General features: G+C 37.5%; 1 protein-coding gene and 1 long non-coding RNA gene across 5 annotated transcripts in view; one reads left to right on the forward strand and one right to left on the reverse strand.

The window, feature by feature from the left end:
* The window catches only part of SLC38A4 (solute carrier family 38 member 4), a 59,443-nt gene that overhangs the window by 29,781 nt on the left and 3,449 nt on the right, over positions 1 to 26,213 (forward strand). For all 4 annotated transcript variants that reach the window (XM_019748374.2, XM_019748377.2, XM_019748373.2 and 1 more), the window contains 14 exons: positions 2,466 to 2,696; positions 6,859 to 6,949; positions 7,480 to 7,595; positions 10,423 to 10,496; positions 10,967 to 11,059; positions 15,391 to 15,472; positions 15,563 to 15,645; positions 15,744 to 15,802; positions 16,673 to 16,948; positions 17,081 to 17,160; positions 18,479 to 18,579; positions 19,763 to 19,887; positions 24,789 to 24,933; positions 25,839 to 25,936. In XM_019748374.2, the coding sequence (XP_019603933.1) occupies positions 2,578 to 2,696; positions 6,859 to 6,949; positions 7,480 to 7,595; positions 10,423 to 10,496; positions 10,967 to 11,059; positions 15,391 to 15,472; positions 15,563 to 15,645; positions 15,744 to 15,802; positions 16,673 to 16,948; positions 17,081 to 17,160; positions 18,479 to 18,579; positions 19,763 to 19,887; positions 24,789 to 24,933; positions 25,839 to 25,936 (1,542 nt within the window). In that variant the 5' untranslated portion in view covers positions 2,466 to 2,577. The remainder of the gene's footprint in view (positions 1 to 2,465; positions 2,697 to 6,858; positions 6,950 to 7,479; positions 7,596 to 10,422; positions 10,497 to 10,966; positions 11,060 to 15,390; positions 15,473 to 15,562; positions 15,646 to 15,743; positions 15,803 to 16,672; positions 16,949 to 17,080; positions 17,161 to 18,478; positions 18,580 to 19,762; positions 19,888 to 24,788; positions 24,934 to 25,838; positions 25,937 to 26,213) is intronic.
* The window catches only part of LOC141570107 (uncharacterized), a 252,531-nt gene that overhangs the window by 29,700 nt on the left and 196,618 nt on the right, over positions 1 to 26,213 (reverse strand). The gene's annotated exons all lie outside the window — the stretch shown is intronic.

The following is a 26,213-nucleotide window of genomic DNA, read 5'->3' on the forward strand; positions in this document are numbered from 1 at the left end:
GGAGGAAGAAACCATTCAGAAGATAAAAATGTATCGAATATATGGTGATGGAAGGAGAACTGACTCTGGGTGATGAACACACAATGGGATTTATAGATGATGTAATACAGAATTGTACACCTGAAATCTATGTAATTTTACTAACAATTGTCACCCCAATAAATTTAATAAAATAACAAAAATGTATGGAAAATCCACTTTCAAAGTTTGAGTAATGAAAGATTGTATTTCATTTATTATGTAGCCAAACATACCTCTTGGTTCTTTGGGGCATATTATTTACACAATCATAAGGTATAAGTCCTGATTTTTGGTTTTTTGTGATTAGAAACAACTTACAGAAAATTATAAGAAATTTGTTTTACATAATAGTATGAAAATACCATGAGTCTCAACATTGTACAAGTAGTTCATTAACTAAAACAATTAGTTTGTGGGAAGGAAGGATAGAAAAAAGTCTGCTAATTTCCTTATCTTTCATAAGTACCAGGTGAGTTGATAAACTAAGTCAGAGATGTTTTAGTGAGTAATTTAAATTTAGAGTGACCAACTTTAAATGAAGAACTAAAAACAGAAACTGTCATTAGTGGTTGCTGCTGGGAAGTGAAACTGGTCTGTGTGATGTGTGAGAGAAAGCTTTGTACTCATTTAACAAAAGTTTCCTTTTTTGTTTTTTTTTTGTTTTAACCATATGCATGTCTTATTTCTATTCTCTCTGTTGGCTTTCAAGATTTTTCTCTTTATCTTTGATGTTACACACTTACACTCCCTTATTTATTCAGTATTACTGAATATATTCATTTTTATTCCTCCTGTTTGAAGTACTGTGTATTTTTTAAATCCTGAGAACCTCTATCTTTTTTCAGTTCTGGACAATTCTCTGCCAATTCTCTGGACAATGTCCTTCCATTTTTGTTTCTCTCTCGTCTCACAATTCTCTCACATTAGAATAACCATTAGAATATGTTTAAAATTCTGATTCTTATTTTCCCCCTATGTCTCCTAAATTTATATTTTCCTTTCTTCATCTCTGATATAATGTGAGTGATATCCACAGATCTATCTTCCAGTTTCATTACTCTTTCTTCGGCTGAGTTTTCTGTGTTTCAATGACTATATTTTTTTGTTTTTGTAATTCCTTTTTTGGCTCTTTTTCAAACTAGCTTTGTCTTTTATAATGTTCTTATTTTATGGATGCTATTTATTATTTTGAATCTTTGTATCACTTTTTATTATGTTAATTTTAAAGTCCCTTTTAAATTGCGTTGCTACTCAGGTTGTGAATCTTATCATTTTTCATGCCTACTCATCCTGAGTTTCCATATGTGCTTTGTAATTTTCATAATTTGGAGTGTGAACTCACCTCAAGTGTGAGTTGCCTTCCACAGATGTGCTGCTTGTAGCACTGGATTGTGTAAGCAGTCCCAGGAATTTTTTTGTTTTTCATATTTGTCGGAGGATTTATGGATTTTATGAGTTCTAGAGCAATTTTTATATTAATTTCCCTGCTCGGGATTCTTTTTTTTTTACCAAATGGGTAGTGTACATTCCAGAACCACACTTTCCAAGAGTGATTACATTTCTCCCAATACAATGGTTCAACAAGAAGTGAATAATTTTAATCAGTGAAACTTTCAGAAGAAATTGTATCAACAAGATATGATGAATTTGTTGCATTTTTTATTTTTACACAATGCCAGTCACCCCTTTTCACTTTATAGTTGAGGAAAATGAGGTCCAAAAAAGTTACATAGCTTGTGCTGAGATCCAATGAATTAAAAGTGAGCAGAACCTAAAAACTGGATCTTTTTGTTATTAAAATGAATTTTAATTTTATATAGATGGTGACTGACGCTGATTTGAAGGTGTACTTCCTTTTGTTACTATTCTTAACTTTGGCTTCATGATCCAAGGGCCTGGAAAGGAGCTCCCTGACCTGATTGTACCCCATGATGCATGTTACCAAGCATTTTGGTGCTGTTAATTCTTTCACGCACAATTAGCAAATTAAAGTGGTAATTTTTGTATGTTGCTGCTAGTAGAGACATTGATAGATTCTGCGTTGGCAGAACATCTTTTGTCAATAATTTATTTTTGTCTCCTTTTCTTTTAAGTCATGCAATCTGCTTACAAATACCGAAAGCTTCTTGAAAACTGCTGCTACGTCTTACGAGTTATCTTTTTTCTTCCCATGGTGACTAGCAAAGCACCTGCCTCTGTTCATAGCCATAAATACTCTACAAACATGGGCTGATTTGGCAATTTGCCAAGAATTTTATTTTTTCTCTTTCATATTTCTTTTCTGTTTTGGGTAAAGGCACCTTTGTGGACATATGAATATGAATTTTTCAGGCGTTTACTTCCTCCCCATGTTTTCACAGGGAGCATACACAAAGTAGGGGCTTCATATTCATTTATCTCATTTAAAGAAAATGGTAATGATTGGTTTTGTGTTCTGTTTGCAGAACAGAGTGTACTGAACAGCAACGCAAAGTGGAAGAACCTTAAGCTGAAGGTACGGTATATTGTTTACACTGAAGGAGCTCGTGTGTGGACAAGAAAGCGCTGACAGCCCAGATGGATCCCGTGGAACTGAGAAATGTCAACACTGAACCTGACGATGAGAGCAGCAGTGGAGAAAGCGCTCAAGACTGCTACTCCAGGATGGGGAATTTAGAAAAGACAGCAATGAGCAGGTATGAGGTTAAAAATGACCAGGTTCTATGGAAAAATAAGAGAAGTTTGTGAACATGGAAAACAAGGTTCTTGTCAGCCAGAATTGGATTGATTTCCTATCTGAGAGATAACAATGATATTGATGTTAATACATCAACTCCTTGATCCTGAAGTACACACTAGTGTGTCATTTTTATATGTCAATGCTTTGTGTGACTAATTTAGAATTAAAGTTACAGTGTTCCTGTCCTCATTAATCATCTAATTTTAAATAATAGTAGCCTATCACTTCGTTTACCTTCTGACCATTCTCTCTGAGATTCCTCTTCTTTGACTACCCTTTCAATGTTGCTACATCTCCAGAGCTCTGTAGGGATACTTTGCTCACTAAAAGTGTCCTATCGGCAAGCTCATTCAGATCTATCATGGTTTCACCCACTAAACATATGCCGTATCTTCAGCCTGTTAGACTTATCAACTGAATTCCAAATCATTTATATCCACTGTCTTCTATACATCTCTACTGGGTGACTCATGTGTCTGAATTGCCTCATTTACAAAGTCAAACTTGTAATGCTAATATGAACTCATAATTCCCTTCACACCCTGCTCCTCTTCCAGGAATCCCCATCTTGATAAAAGTCACCACCACCATTCAGCAACTCAACCGAAAGACCCTATTGTCAACTTTGACTCATCCCCTCCCCCAAATGGCACATTCAGTGTTTGACTATATCCAGTTGGTTCTACCTCATTATGCTCCAAATCCACTCTCTTCTCTGTATCCATTCTATTGCCATCTTACTTTAGGCCCTCGTCCTCTCTCACCTGTCTATTAAAACATCTCTGATTTGTTTCTCTGTTATACATTTTGTTCTCCTCAACTAGCCCTCCACCTCCTTGCACAAGCAATCTTTTACAATTGCCAATTGACTCATGTTCCATTCCTGGGTAAAGCCTTTCAGTGGCTCCCCATGAACTATAAGATAAAGATGGGACTATATGTTGCTTGGCATGTAAGGCCCTTCAGAGTCTGTCCCTGACCTAGGTCTGCTGTCTTGCCTCTTGCCTGCTCCCTGTTGTACCCTCTTCCCTAGCCTTGTTGAGCCACTCCCAGCATCCTGTGCCTTCACTCATGCTGCTCCATCGGCCTGGAGTGCCCTCTTAGTATCACCTACCCACCTTCTCCTTTTTCTCAATCGACTCCACTCATCCCTCAAGACTCATCTCAACATCAGGTCTCCTATGAGGCCCTCCCCACGGTGCAAGTGGCCATTCCCTCCTCTGTGCACCCTCTCCCTATCCAGATATCCATCACGCCACTATAACAGGTTAATAACGTCTGTGGTCCTAGCACATATCACATTGCCTAGTACATAGTAGGTGCACAAGTTACTTGTTAAATACATCAATTTCTCAAAAAATATTATACAATAGAAATTATGCATGACTTACGACACTCAGAAGGTTACACCTGAAACTAGTATAATATTGTATGCCAACTATAATTGAAAAATAAAAAATTATTATAAAAAAGACACTCAGAAGGGAATTTTTGACTAAATCTAGGCCTGAAGTAGAGTATTATCCTCAAACAAGGACGTCTCATTTCACTCACAACATCCAGGAAGGGCCATCAGAGGAAACGCTGTTCTTCCTCTAAGGAGTCAGTGCAATAAATTTTAGGCTTGTTGGACTAGAGAGGCCCTAGGAGATGCAAATCATGGCGCTTTCTAGGAAAAACAAAGTGATAAAACATGGAGCTTTGGAATCAGCATAGTAGTTGGGTAACTTTGGAGAAGATATTTATCTTCTTTGAGCTCCAATGGAAAATGCAGAATGGCAAACCAGCACCTACTTTTCTGAGGCTAAAATGAGTACCTAGAATGTAGATGATACTCAGCCAACTTTTGTTATTTCTCCTTCACTTCATCCTCCGTAGTAAATTGATCCTAACCTGAGGGCTCTTTTGTTTCTGAGAAGGATGCAGAGGTGTCCAAGCTGAAGGGGACACCGTCCCAAGAATGGTCCTACAGAGCCGTTTTCCATTTGGTCTTCTCAAAGCCAATAATGGAAAGAGCAAGAATGCTTTTGTTAAACTTCATATAATGTATTCTGGACCGCTCACAGGGACTTGCCTCACTCAAACATGGGTCATCATTTTGCAATTATAAAATCGCTTTAAAAAGAAGAGTTTTGTTTCTGTTTGGTTTGGATTGATTCCTTAAGTGTAAATTTTTTGAGACATTCAACATAGTGTATTGATTTGGGATCATTATATTTGTGTTTTCAGTACATGCTGGATTTGGTATCAAAACACTTAAGACACTGGGAACGTTTCTCATATATTTTATATAAGCTTGGCATGTTTTATCACTACAACTCATCCCAGGCCAAAATAAGAATATGCAAATGCCTCAAGAAAGAAAATCTAATTACTTTCACATTCTAAATTCTAAAAGCTACTCATGGACTAAACGATTCTAGTTTATTCATTAAGGTAAAACATAGACTGTTGGATGTTCCAGAGTTTAAATTCAGATGACACTTGTTTTTATAATCCTTAGGCCCATTTTACGCTCCATTTCATCTAATTGTCTCAGATCCCAATTGTGAGTACTACATATACATAGTCACCACATAGCGAGCATATTAACTACAGACTATTTAAATGAAACACAAAAGGGAGGGGGTGCAGAGATGGAAGAAGGCAACATCTGAGGGCATTATGCTTCGTATCAGAAATAGAAGGAGAACACCAGGAAAAGTTCCTCACTTATAAGTACACGGTGAGGTTCTAGAAAACCCACTCCTTGGGTTCTAGAAAAGCACATAAAACTTTGTGATTTTTGTCTTCTTGTTCTAGCTACACCTAATATTGTTCTCAATTCTCAAAAAGTAACCTCGTTTAACCCTCTTCCTCACAAGATTATTTTCAGGATTAGTTCCTATTATTAAAGATAATTTGTACAGGTCTCCTATAATAATTATTTTGTACATTTTTTTATTTCTACGGGTTCGTTTAATAAAACATTTTCCAAGGACTTTACCTGACCCTCTCATGCAAGAAATTGTTCTTAAACATGCAATCTATCTAATAATAAAGCACTTTTAAGAAGCATGCATAGTTGAGCATTTCGTATGACAGAAAGAAAGCCTGTGTGATATTTTATAGTGTCAAAATACGATGGTGGCAGCTGGACTCATTAGTCAGGCCTTCTGGAAATGTGGCTGGTACGACATTCATGTCCTCAATGCCCCTGATGTAATTGCAGGAGCTGCCAGTACAGTTAAGGGGTGTGCAGCTTCCAGCCAGACCACAGTCACAATGCCCCATGAACAGTGACATTTTAAAGTCCTGCTTCTTTCCAACTCTTCTAATAAACCACTGGGTTTCTTCAATGTTCTTCTTTTCATCCATTGTCTAATTACCCAAGCACATTTTCAGAGTAATTAAAATACACGCACACATAAAAACAACCAAACAGAACACAAAGGTACCACTAAATTACTTTCCAGCAAGGGCTATGTGAATCAACAGGTGGAACCAAAAAAGAGAAAAATACCAGCCACGGGGTCCTGCTTGGGACTGTGTGGCACCATGGAAGACCCTAGGCTTGGAGCCGGCTGGGTGTGGGCTCGCTACCCCACTCATCTGAGTCACAGTTGCCTCATCTTTAGAGTAGGGGCACAAAAATCCTCTCATGGGGATGTTTACGCATCAGATGAGATGAGATCACAGTGCCCGGGCACTTAATAATATTTACTGAATTAATAAAATCATCTGATTATGGTGTGGTAGTTGTGGAGAAACCTCAGTCACGACTCTGTACCCTTCCTTTGGAAGGGCTCTAAATGGGAACAAAATTAGCTCAAATTCTCTTTCTTGCACAGTTAATGTATGGAGAAGAAATGTGACTTTAAAATATTCCAACTAAAAACAGTGTTTTCTTCCTTCATAACTTCCTCCCTCCCTCCCAAAGTATGTTTCTAACTGGAGCTCAGTCTTTGGTCTGGAAGGAACCCTAGTACGAAGGTGGAAAAGAAGAAAAAAAAAGTTTTAGGTGTCTTGTTTTTCCTCCCCTTATTCAGTTACTTAGATCACTTGAAAGATAAATATAACTCAGAGCATTTACTTAGATGTTTTTACTTTCTTATTTGCCTTTTTGTATGTGTTTTCAGTCAATTTGCTAATGAAGATGCTGAAAGTCAGAAATTCCTTACAAATGGATTTTTGGGGAAAAAGAAGCTGGCAGATTATGATGATGAACATGTAAGTGAACCTCTGCTTTCGCGCAGTAAACAGGACTCGGGGGTGTCTGACTACCTAGCTCTCTGTGGGAAAACAGTGTGACTGAAATTTTCCAAGCCTTGATCAGCACATTCTCTGTTTATTCAGGCCCTTACTGGAATAGGGGCTTGTTTTTCCTGTTCGCCATATGGCTGCATAAATCATTTATGAAATTTATTTGTTTTTTGGAGAAATCATTCTAACCCAAATGTAATCTGCAATCATACATGCTTTCCCTTCTTTATGTTACTCACCCTGTATTTTTTATTTTTACAAAGTCCCCCTGCTAAAGCCAAGCACTGCATTCCATTGAAAACTACATGCCTTTATTGAAGTTGAGTCAATAAAAAGCTTTCATTCACTGCAATTTTACCTTTGTATTCAATCTCAAACTATAATCTCCTCCAGGAAAGATAATGTGAGAATAAGAATAATCCAAAAATGGTTCATCCTTTGGCCATTCTTTTTTTTTTTTTTTTTTTTTGCTTGTAATGCATCCCTTTTTCTTCCAGCATCCTGGAACCACCTCCTTTGGAATGTCTTCATTCAACCTGAGTAATGCCATCATGGGCAGTGGAATCTTGGGCCTCTCTTATGCCATGGCTAACACAGGGATCATACTTTTTATGTAAGTGAATGGACATATCTACATTTCGTTCGAAGCCTGTGCATACGTGGTGTTCTTTCAATTAACAATCTGAAGTTTGATCTTTGTGAACAGGAATAATCTGAGAAAGTATTGGCATATTCCTCTTGCTTTTAGATAAAATAGAAACCTGAGGAATAATCAGAGCAGTCTAATCATAGTACTTGTTCAACCAACCATCCCTAACCAAATGGCAGAAACTTTATGCGCGCAATGACCCAAAGTGATGCAGCAGCCCCACCAGTCCATAAGACCATTTAAAAAAGTAATTCATTGTTCAGTGGATGCTTAAGCTAATTTGGTGTTAGTAGTCAAAAGATCTTTCCAAGAAGCAAATCTGACTTTATTACACTCTTAGTAAAAAGACCCTATCCCTAGCCAGGCCTACAGAGTTCTGTTTGCCCTACTCCCATGTCTCATCCCATCTCTCATGTCCCTGGGTGCTGATACACATTGGACTTCTCTCCATCCCATGAAGGTGCCAGGTTTCCTCTCACCACAGGGCCTTTGAACATGATCTTGGAATCCTCTTCCCTTTTCCTTTTATTTAGTTAACTCCTCATATCTCAGCTCAGCCTCACTTCCGCGCTACCTTCCCCGACCTCCATGACTGAGACAAACCACCTTATTATACACTCACCAGTTTTAATATTTTAGTGTAGTTGTCTGATTCATTTGATTAATGTCTGTTCCTTGCTACACTATAATCTCCAGAAAGTTGAGCCCACGTCTGGTTTTACTCACCACATGTCTGTATCCCCAAGACCTAGTACATTGCTTGGCACAGGGAATATTTACCGAGTGGCCCAGGTTTATTTCCAAACCTATTCACTTTCACCAAATGTGGTAAAATGCTGCTTTAAGGTAATAATGTCACATAGCTGGCCTGGAGGATGGGTACTGCACTGTTTGTGACAGACAGCCACTGATGTTTGTGTGCATTACGTACTGCCTGGTATTTTCCAAGACACAGTTGGCAGCACTGGAATTCTTCACAAGAATAAAGTCTAATGTTACTCAGGCATCAGTGTGAATGCAGTTCACAATTTCCAATGCAATGCCAGAGCATTGAATAACTGTCTAAGAATGCAACATTTATATTACAAATATATGCTATTTATGTTCTGAACATCACTTATGATTAGATAATCACACAGCTATTTGAGGGCTAAGGATCAGGCAGGATTATAAGTATTTATATTGTGTCAGTGCTTTCACTGAAGTGTTTTAGTTAGAATATTTGTTTACCTGAGTGGGTTTTTATATTAACTTTACTTTTATAAGCCATGTTTGAAATAAACTTATTTTTTTAATTCTCTTCATTTTAATGGCTAGAGATGGATTCATATATCTAGTTTATACTTTTGTAACATACACTGTCTCTAAGACAAAAAGGCTGTCTTCTCCTTATTATATACATACTATTAAAATAATTAGAAAATTAGCATAGATCACCCATGACCAGAAAAAAGAAAAACTTCCTAAATCCTAGACCCACAGATCGTTCTCATGGGAGGAGAATATTCCACTTTTAAAACCAAGGGCCTCATTTCAGGCTTACACACGTGTAGCAGTTTAATTTTTCCAGAGCAACTAAATTGCTAGACATTGTGGATATGTTTTGTGTGTCCGAGCAGCACAGACTTGAGTCAGCTCTCTTGCTTAATTCACAGCAAGTGACACAGGATTCCATTGGTTTTACTCTTAGTGTTTTCTGCCAAAGTAGGCCTGTGTTTAGGTTACAGAGAATGCTCATTGTTTTTTCAGGGAACAAAATTATATAATCTGAATTAAGTAATTCTTTAAAAATAGGTAAGTTCATAAGGCATATGGAAAAATATATGAACAAGTCATTGATTAGGCAGTTCTGGCAAACACTTTATGGAAAATAAGAACACAGTATAGAGTAGCTATAAAATTAATAACTCATGGTCCAAATGTACATTTTGCAACACTGAGTTCAGTAGGAATTACCAAAGAATATGGTCAATCGTGCAGAAAATGTTTAGTGTACTCTCATCATGTAAAACAGACATAAATATTATTTTTTTAAAATTCCAGGTAAAGTTTAGATTGTTCCTTAATTTATCATATGCATGCTTTTATCTGCCCTTATTTTTGCTCTCCGATTGTTTTTGGAGCAGCACCAATCACTATCTACATAAAGAAACCATTCATGCATGTGGGCATGTGGAGGGTCCTGAACCATAAATGACTTTTTCTGAATACAAAAAAGGAATTTTCCTGCACCCTATACTTACCTTTCTCTGTTTCTCTATTACACAGGCAATTGCCTGACCCTCTGGTTCACAAAGTGTCTTGTCATCTAATGTGCCAGATCAGGAGCAATGGAGCTCAGACATTACATGCTTTGGGATTTGTATTTCTAGGTGTTAGATTAAGGTTCAGACTGCGGAATAGCCCTTCAATATAAATGTTGGTATGAATAACATGCAAATATGATGCATAGAAATCCATGTGCTGAGTAAGTAGATACAGTATTTGCTAATTTTGCTGTACAGTAGCATCTACATTGTGAATGAGATTTTACTACGGGGTAACACTAAAAACAAGATATGTTAGGAAATTGAGGTAATAGGTTTGGACACATAAAAAATAGCAAATTCCAGTTCTGTGACATTAAAGAGTAGTTATGGAGTTCTGAAAAGAATTTATCAGCTTCCCCAAAACCCACATACTTTTGGAAAGTTAACGATTGAAAAGACCCATGTGATAATTTATTGTAATATCTAACATTATTATGTCTTACTACAGAAACTTTCTTTTCTACTCTCTTTTCCTTTCACAGAATCATGCTGCTTGCTGTGGCAATATTGTCACTCTATTCAGTTCACCTCTTATTAAAGACTTCAAAGGAAGGAGGTATGCTACTCATTAAGGCCAAAATGTTGTATTTTGATTCTCATTAAAGGGTATTTCAGCCTACAGCTCCGTAACTATACAATGATGTGGGTCAGTTTCACATTTCATTTTCTTCTGACCCCAATGACATGATCTCTCAATGTTTTTAATTATTTGGGCAACTGAGAGGAGTGAAAGTCAATTGGATCAGGTGGAAGCCAAATAGAAAAAGAGATTTTTAATGGATGAAGCAAATGGCAGTTTTGACTTGCTGCATGGAACTAATGCGAATGAAGCATGCCGTTGCTTCTTGTTTGAAGCACACTTAAACCTATTTCGTATTGGTTTTTGAGACTGTATGTTTTTGGGTTTTATAACTTCTATATGGTGCTTATTTACATGTTTGACACTCTATTATAGAATTATATTACAGAAATATTTTAGTCATTAAAACAATCTTTTTAACAAGATTATTTTATCTTTGATTGTAGGATCTTTAATTTATGAAAAATTAGGAGAAAAGGCATTTGGATGGCCTGGGAAAATCGGAGCTTTTATTTCCATTACAATGCAGAACATTGGAGGTAAGGGGATATAGCTTTCAAGAGGTGACTTAAACTTTCCAAAGAAATGTTCAGTACAGAAGAGAATTCTTTTGGCAATACACAAACGCTTCAAATACAGAAAAATAACTGCTCTGTAAAAATGAAATATTATATAGAAACCTACCAATTGAATTCTAGATTTAAAATATAGACTAGAATAAAACCTTCCTTGATTTCAAATGCCATTACGGCTTTAATTATTACTTTGAAAAATTAAAGTGCTGGTGCTCATTTCTGTCATTGCCAGAACAGTTGATGTTTCATATGTATGATTGAATTTATTTCACAAAATTGAAAATCAAGCCTCTGAGGGGCATTGACAAATTTTGGAGTCCTTGAGCCCGCACGGGGCCAGCCCACTGGAGGTGTGTGAAGGCAGTCTGTTATAGCTAGGCATCAGAAGCATTATAAACCATAGATGCCTGGATTCTACAGGGTTTTATAATTCCTACTGAATTATAATTTCCAGAATAAAGCCTAGAAATATGTATTTTTAATGGTGGTCTAGGTGATGTTTTGCCCATCAGCTTCACTGGGCCTATTATTTGTGTCTTTGACCCTCAGAAGGCATCTAGACCTGTATTTCAGATGTCTTACTGGCTATGTCCTCCCACATGGCCCGGACTATATACCCACATGGTATCACTTATTCTTACCTCCTACCCCGTCCCCAAACCTGCTATTATATTCTTCTGTTCTTTCTTCTCTAGATGAACAATAGGAGCAGTATCCAGTTTCTTAAACCAGAAATCTAGTGTCAGCCTTAATTTTTCCTTCTCTCCCTAACTCTGAACATCCGAATACGAACCAGCCCCTGCCCATTCTATCTCTTATTTACCTCTTGACTCTCTCCTGTCATTCTATTCTCACCAACACAGATCAAGTGATCATTATTTCTGCTCAGACTATTGTAGCAGCCTTTTAACTGGTCTCCTTGCCTTGAGTTTCCCCTGCTCCCATATCTACAATAATTCATCCTTCAGATTAACTTTCTCAAATTCAAATCTATTCTTGCTTCTCCTGTGCATAAAATTCTTTCATTATTTTCACGGTAAAATTTAAACTGTTTAGCCTAACACATGAGGGTCTTCATCATCTTTTCTCCACCGACCTTTCTGATACCTTGCCCACAACCCTCAAATCTATCATCTATCTATCTATCTATCTATCTATCTATCTATCTATCTATCTATCCCCTATGTGTCCTGTGTCATACCATCATACCATAACAAACTATATTCAGTTCCTCTATTCTTAGAGTCCTCCAACCCTAACACACGCACACACACACACACACACACACACACACACACACACACACACATTCATCCCTCTTCCCATGAGCCATTGCTTCTCTAGGGTTTTAGGAACTAGTTCCTCTGGGCTCAGTTGGCCCTTTTTGTAGGTATCTGATCTGTTACTTTTTTTGAAAAGATATTTTAAAACCCCTGCATAGATAATAGACTTCTGGATGCACTTGAATTTGAATCTGTTTCTGTCACTATTTGTGACCTTGGGAAAATCACTTTACTCTTCCAATTTTCCATCTATGAAAATGAGAGTAACATTCCATTTTCACAAGGTCATTGTGGGGATGAAATAAGACAACATATGGCACATAATAAGGGTTCAGTACATGCTTGCTTCCTCCCTGGTTCTCAGATTCAATATCCATCTCTCTGGAGCCCTTCTGATTAATTTCTAAATGGGTATTTTTATAATTAGAAGAAATATAAGTGCTAACTGTGAAAAACTAAAACATTACATAAATTTATAAATTACAAAGAAATGTTTATGTAAGTCACCCTTAGAAATAACTACTCCAGGTTTTCCTCTATGCCAAACTTAACAAATAAACTGTTACTGTTAAAATCTCATCTGATAATATTGATTTTCCACTTGCTTTTAAAAATTTAACAATTTGCCTTGAATGTATTTGCATATTATTCTTTTTAATGCTTTCAAGTTTTCCATTGTACAACTATACCGTAATTGGTTTACTGAATCCCTTATTGATGAATAGTTGGATTGTTACCAGTTTTTCACTATTACAAACAATGCTGCACTAAATAAACTTGTACAGAGATCTTGCAAAATGGTAACCCTTCATGATAAATAAAATCACTGGAGCTATTTAGGATTTCTGGAATGCAGCAATTCCTTTAATAAACCTTTATCCAGCTATATCTGCTCCTGATAATTGATACTTAGTAAGCAGATAAATAAAATCCAGACATATTTTAATGATTTGTATTTGTTTCTCTTCATATTTTTATAAGACTACAATCCTGGGTAGAATTTGGCAGCAATGCCAGGATTGTTGCATTCATTTTACTGGTTTGGGGCCACAACCATATAGGCTTCCCACCCCCCACCCATCAAATTTAGCTTTACATTTGGCTCAAATATTCAGCCTTGTCAAGATTTAAGGTATCAAACATTTTATAGGATCATTTCATAGTTGATCTAATTTAATTCTTTGGACAACTGAAATAACCTTACACATATTTAGTCCTGAACCCAACAGGCTGAGTAGCAACAGCGCAGTCTGTTGCTCAAAGTATAGCTACTAATATGCTTTTAAATAATGGAATAAACTATCAAGTGGTCTCCAATCAAGCCACACACATAAAAAGAAGTGTGGCTTCATGAGAGTAAGATGAAATTTTATATATTGTTCCTGAAAATGCTCTCACTTTCGCTACTCTATATGATTACTGGTTATTTTGGCCCAAGGGAAATCATTTGGATTTCTGTAGTTAGCAACTCCACATTTAAAGTGGTTAATTTTCTCAGTCCCCTGAATAATTAACATTTACCGTGGATGTTTCAACACTGGCAGCATAATGTTGACATTACCCAGACAGGTCTGGATTGTTCTGAATTTTCAAAGACCAAACACATTAACACTGGTAACATCACTGAACGTCAGCAATTAACAGCTCTCTACAATTGAATGGTACCTCACAGAGCCAGTTAATCAGAAATATCTCCTCTATTTACACTCTGCAAGATTTAGCTTTAGCCCAGGTCTTTGTAAAGATTAACCAAATACTGTTTGCAAAAGACACATCAGCTATTGTAAGAATCATTTCACTTCATAATAGAGAAGAAACACTGGTCCAAAATCAGGGAACTTATATTTTGGAAATGACAATTTTCAAGCTGTGTGACTTTGGACATGTCATTAAAACTCTCAAAATCTTTATATCTTCAGCTACGTAATGACAATAATAATATACATCTTGCTGTTTCACAGATGATTTCAGCTGATTGAATGGAGTAATGTGCAGAATTAAACAAAGTGGGGAATTATTATCACTCTTATTACTTTTGTTTGAGGTTAAGGAAATACCTTTCACGGTCCTTAGTTTAATATTAATAGTTCAATTTGCAACTCAGGTATCTGCTTTAAATGTCTGTTAGCAAAAATTCCCCAGAAGGATGCAGCATACAGTTAAAGCTACCAATGCAAGACTTGTCAGTTTATTTTTAATTGAGTCTGAAGTTGCATAAATCCCTACAGTTGTAGGCAAAATTGTGTTATGCATATGTATACATATACATTTTTCAGGGAGAGGGTATGTAGATTTCATTAAATTTTTGGAAGAGTACATGACCACACGTGTATCACTTATCTAGATACTCAAGCAATTTTGCCACTTTGTGTAATTTCTTATTTGGCCAAAGAGAGATTAAGATATAAAGGGGGCAATACTTCATTGACAAAGGGGATAAAATCTATTATCTTCTATATTCTTTTCAATCCAGTATGAATCCAGTTTAGACAATCAGTGGTCTGAGACTTTGTGTGCCCCTCAGGGAGATGACAGAGGAACAGCCTGGCACCCACCTGGGGAGAGCCAGAATGACATGTAATCTACCCAGCTGTACCCTGCAATTCTGGCCTCTCTCTTCTGGCCCTTGCCTTTCCTTGCCAGACCCCTCCCCAAGTTATAGACACTAAAACAGGCACACTCAGTACAGTCCATGATGACTTACAACAATTGAAGGGAAAAACGTGCAAAGTGCAGCTTTGCTGAGAACCTCAGAGCTGGCTTTAACACAGAATCAGCATTGATACCGTTAGTACAGCTCCACCTGCAAGAGCCACAGGGCCAAATGTCTATTTTTGAAAAGAGCTTGGAAGCAGGACAAAATTTACAGTGGGTGGCTTTTCTTTCTGTTTGGGGGACTAGATGCTCATCTAACTGAGAAGAATGTATTTCCCAAATGCAAGGACTTCTCACCACTTGCCTGTGACTTGAGCACTGGGCATGCCGCTGAGCTGTTGTGTTTTTCATTTTCAGCCATGTCTAGCTACCTCTTCATCATTAAATACGAACTGCCTGAAGTAATCAGAGCATTCATGGGACTTGAAGAAAATACTGGGTATGTCTTATGTTCCCTCTATAATGTCACGTGACTCATTCTAGTTGGTCTTTTCCGATCCCAATGTTCCGGTCTTTCTTTCTCTTCTAGAGAATGGTACCTCAATGGCAACTACCTCGTCATATTTGTGTCTGTTGGAATCATTCTTCCACTTTCTCTTCTTAAAAATTTAGGTAAAGTTGCTTTTAATTTTTATTTTCATTTCATATTCTAATAGGTAAACTGATTGTAGATGCCATATTCACCTTCCAGAATTTCTGTTAACCCCTAGGTTACCTTGGTTATACCAGCGGATTTTCTCTTACCTGCATGCTGTTTTTTGTCAGTGTGGTAAGTGACTTATTAACATGATTCTTATAGCGTGGGGAGCATGACATGCTTTTAGTGCCTGAATTCGTGTTCTTTTTTTTGTTCTAGTACTTGGTTTGTATGAAGCAATTTTTTTGTCTTCTAGTTTGGAATGAAAACAGTCATGAGTTTAAAAATAGTTGAGTTAGAATGTCAAGGCCTTTGCTAATAGTATGTTTTAGGCACACAATGTCTATTTGGACAAAAGGAACCCTTTAAGCAGGAACATGACAATAACCCAGTATTGAGGAAGGTGGAGGAAGAAGAAGGGAAGAGTCCCAGAAGAGAAATGAGTAGGCTACAGAATCAGCCATATCTGCATGAATCTGTCATTTTCTCTTACACGTGCTACTCATGAAGAGACGGTGTCCACAATGGGATTAAAGAAGAAATCTCCTTGATTCCCCCCACTTCCCTCCAAATGAGGGAATTTCTTGTAATATTATAGCATGGATGCCAAAATCTATATAGCATTTCCCCAAGGAGGTGAAGGAGGAGAGGGGAATTTTTAATAACCCATATTATTATTCGTTTGAAGAAATAAAAGATATGAAATAGACCAAGGAAATGATCATCTTTCTCATGGAAGAGTATGGTTGAAGTTTAGGATGGATTCATGCAAAATGCTGTCCTGTTGACTCGAAGGGGCAGGGCTGCCGACTGTAGTTCCAACTCTTTCCTTGGGACAGAGGCTAACGGAAGTCTTCACTGTCTGTTAGTCTAAAAGGAATCCTCAGCACAGGCCCCTGACCTCCACTCCATAAGCCACACATGCGGATTTTCATTTCATTGTTTTCTTCAAAAGGCTAACCTTTTCTTTTTTTTTTTTTTTTCTTAAATGACCGGGTCTAGGTGATTTACAAGAAATTCCAAATACCCTGCCCTCTGCCCATTCTGGATCACAATGCTGGAAACCTGACATTCAACAATACACTTCCAATGCACATGGTAATGTTACCCAACAACTCTGAGAGGAGTGATGTGAACTTCATGATGGATTACACCCACCAGAGTCCTTCAGGGCTAGATGAGAACCAGGCCAAGGGCTCTCTTCATGGCAGTGGAGTAGAGTATGAAGCACACAGTGATGACAAGTGTCAACCCAAATACTTTGTATTCAACTCCCGGGTAAGTGAGAGGCCTGGGCCTCTGATAAACCTAGAAACGTTGCCTCTGAATTTTTGTTTTGTAAGCTGAGATGGTCTGGTATTGCCATCTGTGTTGGAATGCTAAACATGCGGTATTGTCTTTGTTTTTCAGACGGCCTATGCAATTCCTATCCTAGCATTTGCTTTTGTATGCCACCCTGAGGTCCTTCCCATCTACAGTGAACTTAAAGAGTAAGGCAGCCATCATTTTAGCATTCTAATTTGCTTTGAAAATGGGCTCATGTGTTCAAAGGTGCTGTATACAGTAGCATAGTTTATAGCTTTCTCTTCAGAGAAAGTCTGTGCTACAACCACTCTTCAGTAACGTGCTTTAACCAAAGGGATGTAAATCAGCCCCCTTACTGCATTACCTTATCTGCTTCCTTCTCTCCTATTCCTCTACCCAAATTGTCCAGTGGAAGGGTTCAGAGAAGGGGGAGGAGGAGCCAATGGCTGTAAGGATTTTGGCTGGCATGGGAAATTTAAATTTGAATTTTGGTGGAAAGAGGTGATGTCACCTGAACTGGAAATGACCACATCCTTGAAGACCAAAAATTATGGTTAGGGTGTCTGTGCTAAGTCGTTGATATCACTTGTGGTCAGTTCCTAACCCTTGTCAAGAAGAATGTGCCACAGAGGTGTGCCAACATCTGGCCTTCATTGTCTTATCTGTACAATGAAGACACTGGCTAGACAATCTTGTATCTTCAAGCTGATAATGTGAATCGTTAATACTCTTTTCCCTTTGAGGTTGTTGATATCTCTTTGGGTATGAACTGGATCTGAGCCCACTTATAGCAACTTCCTTCTTTACCCTTAGGGGACAATGCCATATAATTTTCAACTTATTAAACCTAGCCATCAACAACTTCAGTCTTTGTTCTCACTAAATAGCAATAACTTTCCCCATAAATTCTGATTTACCTCATAAAAAAATTTTTGGAACGTTTTCAATTATTTTGGTGTCTTTGATTTTACTTGGAAAATTACATGTAGCAGTTACTCTAGAAGCCTGACAATTGATTTTAAGCCACTGGGTGCCTTGTAGAATGGTTTCCAGAAGCTGTCCAGGTAATCGTACCAACCATCCTGGTAATAATACCAGAACTCCTGGAAGTAGGCCTTTGCTGATTCTAGTAGGTTCTTGTCCTTATTAAACTCATCCACTATAAAATATGAAGGTTTTCTACATTAGGAACCAATTTGATCTTTATGTTAATTACATTCTTAAATATTCAGTAGACAAGCTTTCTTATCAACACGAAATAAACTGGTCCTCTTCCAGACAAATGATAGTTTCTAAGACGGAAGGAGTAGAAAAATGGAAGCAACCCTCCACGGCTCTCTAAGACAAATTTAAATAAGGTGCTTCCATACTACAAATGAGGTTTTATAATGAGCAACACAGACGTATGTTCTCTCATTATTTAAAAAATTTTAATTCTAACAAGTGACATGTTCATAAATTTAAACAAAACAAAAAACACATCTCAGTGTTCTTTTTTTTCAGTCGGTCCCGAAGGAAGATGCAAACAGTATCAAATATTTCCATCACAGGAATGCTTATCATGTACCTGTTTGCTGCCCTCTTTGGTTACCTAACCTTCTATGGTAGGTCACTCTGTCAAGTCATTCTCTTTGTGCAAATCCTAGTGGGACTGATCATTAACCTGGGTGGGTATCATTGTTTTAATTACCCTCTATAAGCAGCAAGGTCTATAGATACAAGTACTCAACTAACACGTTATTTTAGACTTCTCATTTGACTTAAGAAAATGGGACCTGAACCAGCCTGGCTAACAGGTGACAACAATTTGTGAATTCACACAGTTTATTTTTTAAAAATCCTGCAAATTTAATTATTTTCCTTTAGGTATGGATGATAGTTCCTTGGCTTCACTCGCTAGTCCTCCTCAGTCTAGAAGCAATGAGAATGAAGCCAGTTGCATGTTGTAAAGCTCTTTTGATGGAATAACTAACTACCAAGCAAAGGGCAAAAAATAGTATAATGTCATTGAGTTAGAACCTGCTTCCTATTTACTAGTCAAGTTGAATCTGAGAGCTTGGAGCATTAGGCACATTTTTTTTTTTTTTTTTTTTTTTTTTTGCTTATCCCATTCTATTGTGTTATAGTGAATGGTTTTCTTAACAAAAGAAAGTCTATGACTGAATGCCCTTCAATCTTGGAATGTACTATCAAATATATATATATGATTATGCCTAAATATTTCCTCTATGGCATGTGAACAGGACACAAAAGGAATGGGATTGTCATTCTCTTCCATGAAGTACAGCCATATAGACAAATTTCAGGGAGTCAAGCACTGAACTGGTAGCATTTGTTCCCACTAATCAGTGTGATCAGCATAAATATATTTTTTGTATAAACTTAACTTTCTGCATTTTTCTGACTGACTCAGTAAGTTAAATTGATTGCAGGGCAAGTTGGGGAGGAAAAGACTGGGGGAGGGGGCGCACCATTTGATGGGGTTTTTAAATTCTATTTTGTTTTGTGATGCTTCTGTAGAGCAGAGATAGATTTATCACAATGCAAAGGAAGTAGAAAAGCCTCCCAGCAATTTCATATTAGCTTCTACAACCTTATCAACTTCTGGGCCCCTTGTTCACAGATCACACAGCTAATGAGCTCACAGACAGGGGAAAAACAGAAGTGTCTGGATTCCCAGACCTGGGTTCTTTCTACTGTACTGTTCCCTCCATAAGATGTCGCCATAGGTAACCAGTGCTGACTTGACAACACCAAACGGACTCTTTCTCTTCTTCCTCTTTGTAGGAGAAGTTGAAGATGAATTACTTCATGCTTACAGTAAAGTGTACACATTTGACACCCCTCTCCTCATGGTACGCCTGGCGGTCCTTGTGGCAGTGACACTAACTGTGCCCATTGTTCTGTTCCCAGTAAGTACACGGAGCTTTGATGAAAGAATCTTGCTTGACTCCATAGATTAGTACATATGTTCTGACTTGACGGACAATTATAAATATGAGTTTGCGTTTGCCATTGGCGTCAGGTTTTCTGGGATCACAGAGCAGGGCTGGTCATGGAGATTTGGGCTGCATAAGTTAAAACCACCACCTATGGATAAATATAGGTCTGTACTCTCCTGCCAACGCTTCTCCTTTCATAAACACTGAATTTACTTATTCATTTTAGGGGGAAAAATAAGCTACACAGTAACCAGCACTGCCCTGTACAGAATGTTCCATACTGTACAGACTGTGAAACTTTCTGTTTCAAGCATATGAGGGTTACTCATATAATGACACTGTGGTCACTTTAAATGCAGTTTGTGCACTGAAATATTTTTTTGGCACATTCCTTTTTCATGAGTGCATGAAATCAGATCCTTATTACTATGTTGGCTAATATTTTACTCTTAAATAATACCTTGCCTCTCACATATCTGAAAGTATTTCAGATGACATGCACACACAGCTTTAGCCTAAAATCAGCTCCATCGTGGCTACAAGGCAGAAGACAGCTGTAGACAGAAAGTGTACTAGAGGGTAACATTTCTAAGCGAACAGAGTAACTGGGAAAAGTAATGTCGGGAGCCCTTATTTTTGTATGTGAGGATATCACTAACTAAATTTTCGTACACAGCAGGCATTCCTACCATTGTTGAATCAAATCATTTTATAAAAGAAATCTGTTATGTGCTTCTGTATTTCTTTATTCATAAGACTGAATATAGTGCTTTCAAGTCATGTTCTCAGGAGATTAATGGCCTTGGCTGTGGTGACACAGCTAGTGAGTAACTGTTGAGCTAATACAGTGCTCATAGCACGATACTGAAGGCTGAGATCATGTCAATGGAACGGGAAAGTCAGCTTTTCATTTACTGATGGTCATTTCACCTCAACATTAAAAAATCCAGACATCCGCATAGAATTTCCCCCCTTTTGTGACAGATAAGCGTTGATATAAATCTGACTGACAAGAATAGCAGTAACTTGTAAACATCTACAACAATGTCCATTAGAACCAAAATTGACCATTACGAGCAAATTTCAGAAAAATCATTAATTCTGCGTTTTCACTCAACCTTAGCATTTATGAAATACTGCATGTAATTCTGTTTCACCCTTACAATGTTACATTGAGATGATCTGTGTGATTGTCCATCTTTTCCCCTGGGTGATAAGTCCCCGGAGGTTAGAGATATGAGCAGTGACGGCACAGGATGAGCTCAGCAATGTTTATTAAGAAATACAGTCTCCAAATAAATCTTGCCTTTTCTTGAGATGTACGAACTGCCTTTTCTGGCAAAAGCATAGGCTATTCCCCTTGCTGACATGTGCCATGAACCCCAGTTTGGGTGAGCATCTGGGCTAACTGAACCAAGCTTCCCTGGATGTGATGGATGAAATAAAAGCGGGTCCAGACTTCCTGTCTCTGTGAAGTCCCACAAGGCTACATTCAGACACTTTTCCCCCAAAGTGATAGAAGTTGTTAGTGGCATTTTTGTTTGTCTCTTACAATTTAGAGCCAAGATTTTCAGTGTGTCAAATGCTGAGTCACAGCATGATTCTCTTGACAGGTTTCTTTGAATTAAGAAACTCTTGACCAATAAGAAGCTTATTTACTTTGCCTTGCTATCCCCACATACAAGTAACAAAACAAACAAGCAAATAAAACCTAATCTGCATTAAAATCTGCCCATTTTACGTATTATTTTGTCTTCTCCTTTTTTCAATAAATAATTGGGCTCTCTTTCTTTGAAGCCCAGGAAGATATGAGAAAGGTTCTGTTGTTGTTGGATGGTTGGATAGTTTTTCCTTTGATTAATCTATTTATTATCTTTCTTTTCTCCAGTTAGGTTAGTTTTTTCCTTCTTGGTAAAAGGCACAGAGTGATGGCTTGAAATGTTTGTTGAACAAATAAGTAAATGAAGTGAATTAAGACTCTAACTTTTTCACTAGCAGCCCAACATTTCTTTTCTCTTTCTTAGTAGTAGGAGGGGGATGCTATGGGGCAGGGGAGTCTATTATGGGACTACACCTCCTCCCCAAGGACTAATAATGCCACATTAGCTTGTGCTTGCCTTTATGCAGTAAAATTCACACACCGTGAAAAACAGAAAAACAAATAATCCTAACGGGTTTATCAAGAACACAGAGACTCAAATTCCACGTGGAACATACAGACTCAAATTCCACCTGCCACACCTTACAAAAAAGAGATCATGTCTCAGAGTCTCTCTAGCTACTTCTACTTCGTTTTATCACAGCAAATTCATTCTTTTCGTGTATATTGCCTTCAGATACCCTGTTCTGAAGTATATGTAGATATAAGGCGCAGGAATATGGCAGATGTGGCTATGGACTGGAATAGAATAGTGATCCACAGGTATTTCCAATACTCTTGTCCTCAGTAATCATGCAAAGTGAAACTCTTATTTACTCCTCAGCAATAAAATTGACTTTTTTTTTTTTTTTTTTTTTAAATTCAGAACTCCCACTTTCTACTCTCCACATTTCTGACTTTCACATTGGGTCCCCACATTAGAACAGAGCATCTCCTAAGAGGCGCCTGTTCAGAACACTCTCTGGAAATAGCAGAGGTGTTCTCTAGAGCTCAATAGAAATTTTCTGGAATCATTCTCAGTCAGAAGCCATGGCTGTTGCCGAGGACATTTCCCATTTATAGCATCTGACCCACATTTCCAGATTCTTATCAGTTTGTGTCTGTAGAGAAAAGGGCACTTAGATAAATGAAACAGCAGGAAACACTTTGTGGGTAATCAGCTAGAGTTGCCTCTATCCTGACATAGGCAAATAGAATTAATTGCTGGGGAGCTTTAGATCCCAGGCTCACCATTCAAGGCAGCATTTAACATGGAATGTCCAGCAAGTTCCCTTCGTTTCTTTTCCACCACCACCTACCAGCAGCCTCCTATCTACCTGTTTGCCCTGCTGCCTTCTTCACTGGCGACTCTATGTATCTTCTGTTTTCTTTGGGGTTTTGTTATTCATTATTCTATGAGGAGGAAGCCTTCACCATTTACTCCAACCATTAATCCTGTAAACTGTCTCTTACACCATTGGGCCAAACCTTAGTCTTCCTGGGAGCCATAAGATCTTAAGAAACCATTTACATTCAGAGGGTCTGTACATATAGGATTACCTCGAACTCAGCTTATTGAATTCAATGCATTATTGCAACAAAGGACTAAAAAGTATGTAGATGTGAACTCTGTCTGAAAAATATTTATTCTAGTTGTTTATTCTATAAATTTAGCGTTTTCAGACAAATAAATCCTTAATTAAGCACTGCGTGTATACCATAGAAAGCTTATTTTAGACCTACTAGTTAGTCCCGTTTGGACAATATTGAATGAGCTCTAAGTGTAGGGAATAATTTATAGGCTGCTGGGAAAAACAGAATCAAAGCATTTGCTTTCCTCAGTCCTACTTTTCAGAGTGACTTTCATAATTTCCACTAATCCAATTTTTAAAATCTGTTACAAAGTCTGTCTTAAATCATTTCCAGAGACTATCTGGTTTGCAATTCTGGAAATGAAATTGCCTTTTAAACCTGAACAGATGGCTTTAATTTTTGGTGGAGTGGTATGAAAGGAATGTTACATTAGAAACTGCAAGCAATTCAGCTCGAAGATTTTGTCATTTCATACATGTGTTTCAAAATATATTTTACATTTTCTCTCTTTTAAGTAAATTCCCATCTCCATGCCATTAAGAGACTTCAGAAGTAAAATTTTAAAATAAAAATCAATCCCAGCATTTCTAAAAAATGTAAAGTCCCAGCTTAACTGAAGTGCTCACTTACTGAAAAGCCAACAGACTAATTCCACTGTCAAAAGTGTCCTCTAAAAGATTCCAAAGATAAGAGTATTTTCAACTTTGTTAAGCTGTTCAGATGTAACTGGCACTCCCTCTACTCACAAGGATCTTTTTATCCAGTTACATCAGAGTCACTTGAGTGGTGGCTGCAAATGGAGCCTCTCTTTATCCTTCGCTTACTTATTTCAGCTGTTAAAATAGGGCTGAAATCTGTTAAGGATCCTGAAGGGAGGGAAAAGAATCGTTCTGTTCAATTTAATTAAACATTTATTGAGTGCCTGCTGTGTGCAAGACCCTAACCTAGAAACTCTGAGGAATGTTAAGGTTATTAGGTCCTATTCCTTGTCTTTTGTGCACTTATAATCTATAATTAGGGGAGAGGAGAAGAAGATAAAAGGGGAGAAAGAGAAAGGAGCAAACAGAAAGAGTATCATATTTTTTTAAATATCAGGTAGGAAACATATTCATTACAATGCCAAATAAAGAAAAAACCCAAGTTTGTAAAAATTCTGTTCCCAATTCCATGCAAATCGACTGACTGCTCGCAATTAATGCTTAATCCAGACTGATAAGACATGATTAGAAATCAGCAAGGGTTTTACTGGGTCTCTGAAATATATCTCATATCTGTTATTTTATCTCTTTCTGGCTGAGATTGTTTTGAAGACAAAATTCTGAAAGCTGAAAAAGTGAGCATAAGATATATCACCAAGGAAAAATAACACTACCTCAAAAATCAAAATTCAGCATCAAGGTTGCACAACAATATGAATTTACTTAATTCCACTGAACTGTATACTTAATGGTTAAGATGGTGGATTTTATGTGTATTTTACCACAATAAAAATTTAAAAATCCTTTTTAAAAAACCAGCATCAAAATCTTTTCTGGGAGAAAAAGGAAAAACAAAGAAAACACTCCAGCGCAATGAGAATATTTGAAATAATAAAGTAACAAATAAAGCAATGACCTTGCCTTTGACTTTCTTGTTGCAGATTCGTACATCTGTGACCACACTGTTATTTCCCAGAAGACCCTTCAGTTGGATAAGACATTTCCTGATTGCAGCCATGCTTCTTGCACTTAATAATGTTTTGGTCATCCTTGTGCCAACTATAAAATACATCTTTGGATTCATAGGTAAGTTTCAGAAAGTGTTTTACTTAGTCAACTCAAGCTGATATCTCCATAAATGGTGGATAGGGAGCCAGTGTTGGGAACTCAAGGATCCCCAGTCCATCTCAGGCTCACAGGATTCCTATTAGTCCAGTGGGGCTCCAACTGGTCATCTTCCCTCCCTCCCAGATGACACTAGAAGTTATTCACAGGATCAGAAAACGTTAGCGCTAAAAGCTACCTTATAGGTAATCTAGTCCAATTGCCTTTTCTGACCGACGAGGAAACTGAACCATGTAGAAGTCAAGTCATGTACCTTGGAGTGGACCCAGAATTTGTACATAGGTCTTATCAAAAACCAAGGAAGGTAGATTTTACCTACAGGATGCTTCTCAGGTCTGTATCAGCTGAGCATTAAAGGATATCTTTGGAGGAAAAGGAGGTCGATTTTGTAAAACACATTATTTCCCTTAACTGTTAAGGGAAATATATTTAATTCCCTTAACAGGGTCTATTAATATATGTTTTTTTTCTTCTGTTGATTTGAGGGATTGCTCCAATTTTAAATACAATGTAAAACTTTTAACTATTAGGTGTTACCAACTTGAAAAGCTAGAAGTGGATAGGAAGCGTATGTGATGAGTTCAACCTCTGTAATAGGTGTTGATATTATTTCTAATTTCCTATAAATTTGTAATATTCAGTCTTTTTATTGTTTATTATACATATGTATATTCAATATGCAGCTATAACGTTAGGTACATTTTAATTTTCTGTATAGACATATCTTTGAATAAGCAAACAGGATGAGCTTTAATGCTTTTAGTGCGAAGATTAGGGCAGGTTTAGAGTTGGTGTCTTTAAAGTCTCTCTTGCCGAATCAGACCTGCTGCGTAAGACATTGATCTGTCCTGTGTTTCTCTCCTCAGGGGCTTCTTCTGCTACTATGCTGATTTTCATCCTTCCAGCAGCTTTTTATCTTAAACTTGTCAAGAAAGAACCTCTTCGGTCACCCCAAAAGGTTGGGGTAAGTAAGCCTTGCAATTTCGCCCCCTTACAAGTTGCTCTTTGACTAGAGTCAACCAGAAAATACACATGGTTCAAAGAAATGAATTTATGAACAAGAACGAAAAATCAAAGATGAGCTGGAATTCTCTGGTGGAGAGAAAGGGGGGTGGATTCCTGGCACTCAGATGATTCCAGGATTTCTTCTCTTCAAATATGAGATACCTTGTGTTGAATCCTTACTACCTGTCAAAGGCTAATGGAGTTTTCCCACAGCCACACATATATGCCAGTTTACA

Source organism: Rhinolophus sinicus, linkage group LG02 (genome assembly GCF_036562045.2).
Source record: "Rhinolophus sinicus isolate RSC01 linkage group LG02, ASM3656204v1, whole genome shotgun sequence".
Lineage (NCBI taxonomy): Eukaryota > Metazoa > Chordata > Mammalia > Chiroptera > Rhinolophidae > Rhinolophus > Rhinolophus sinicus.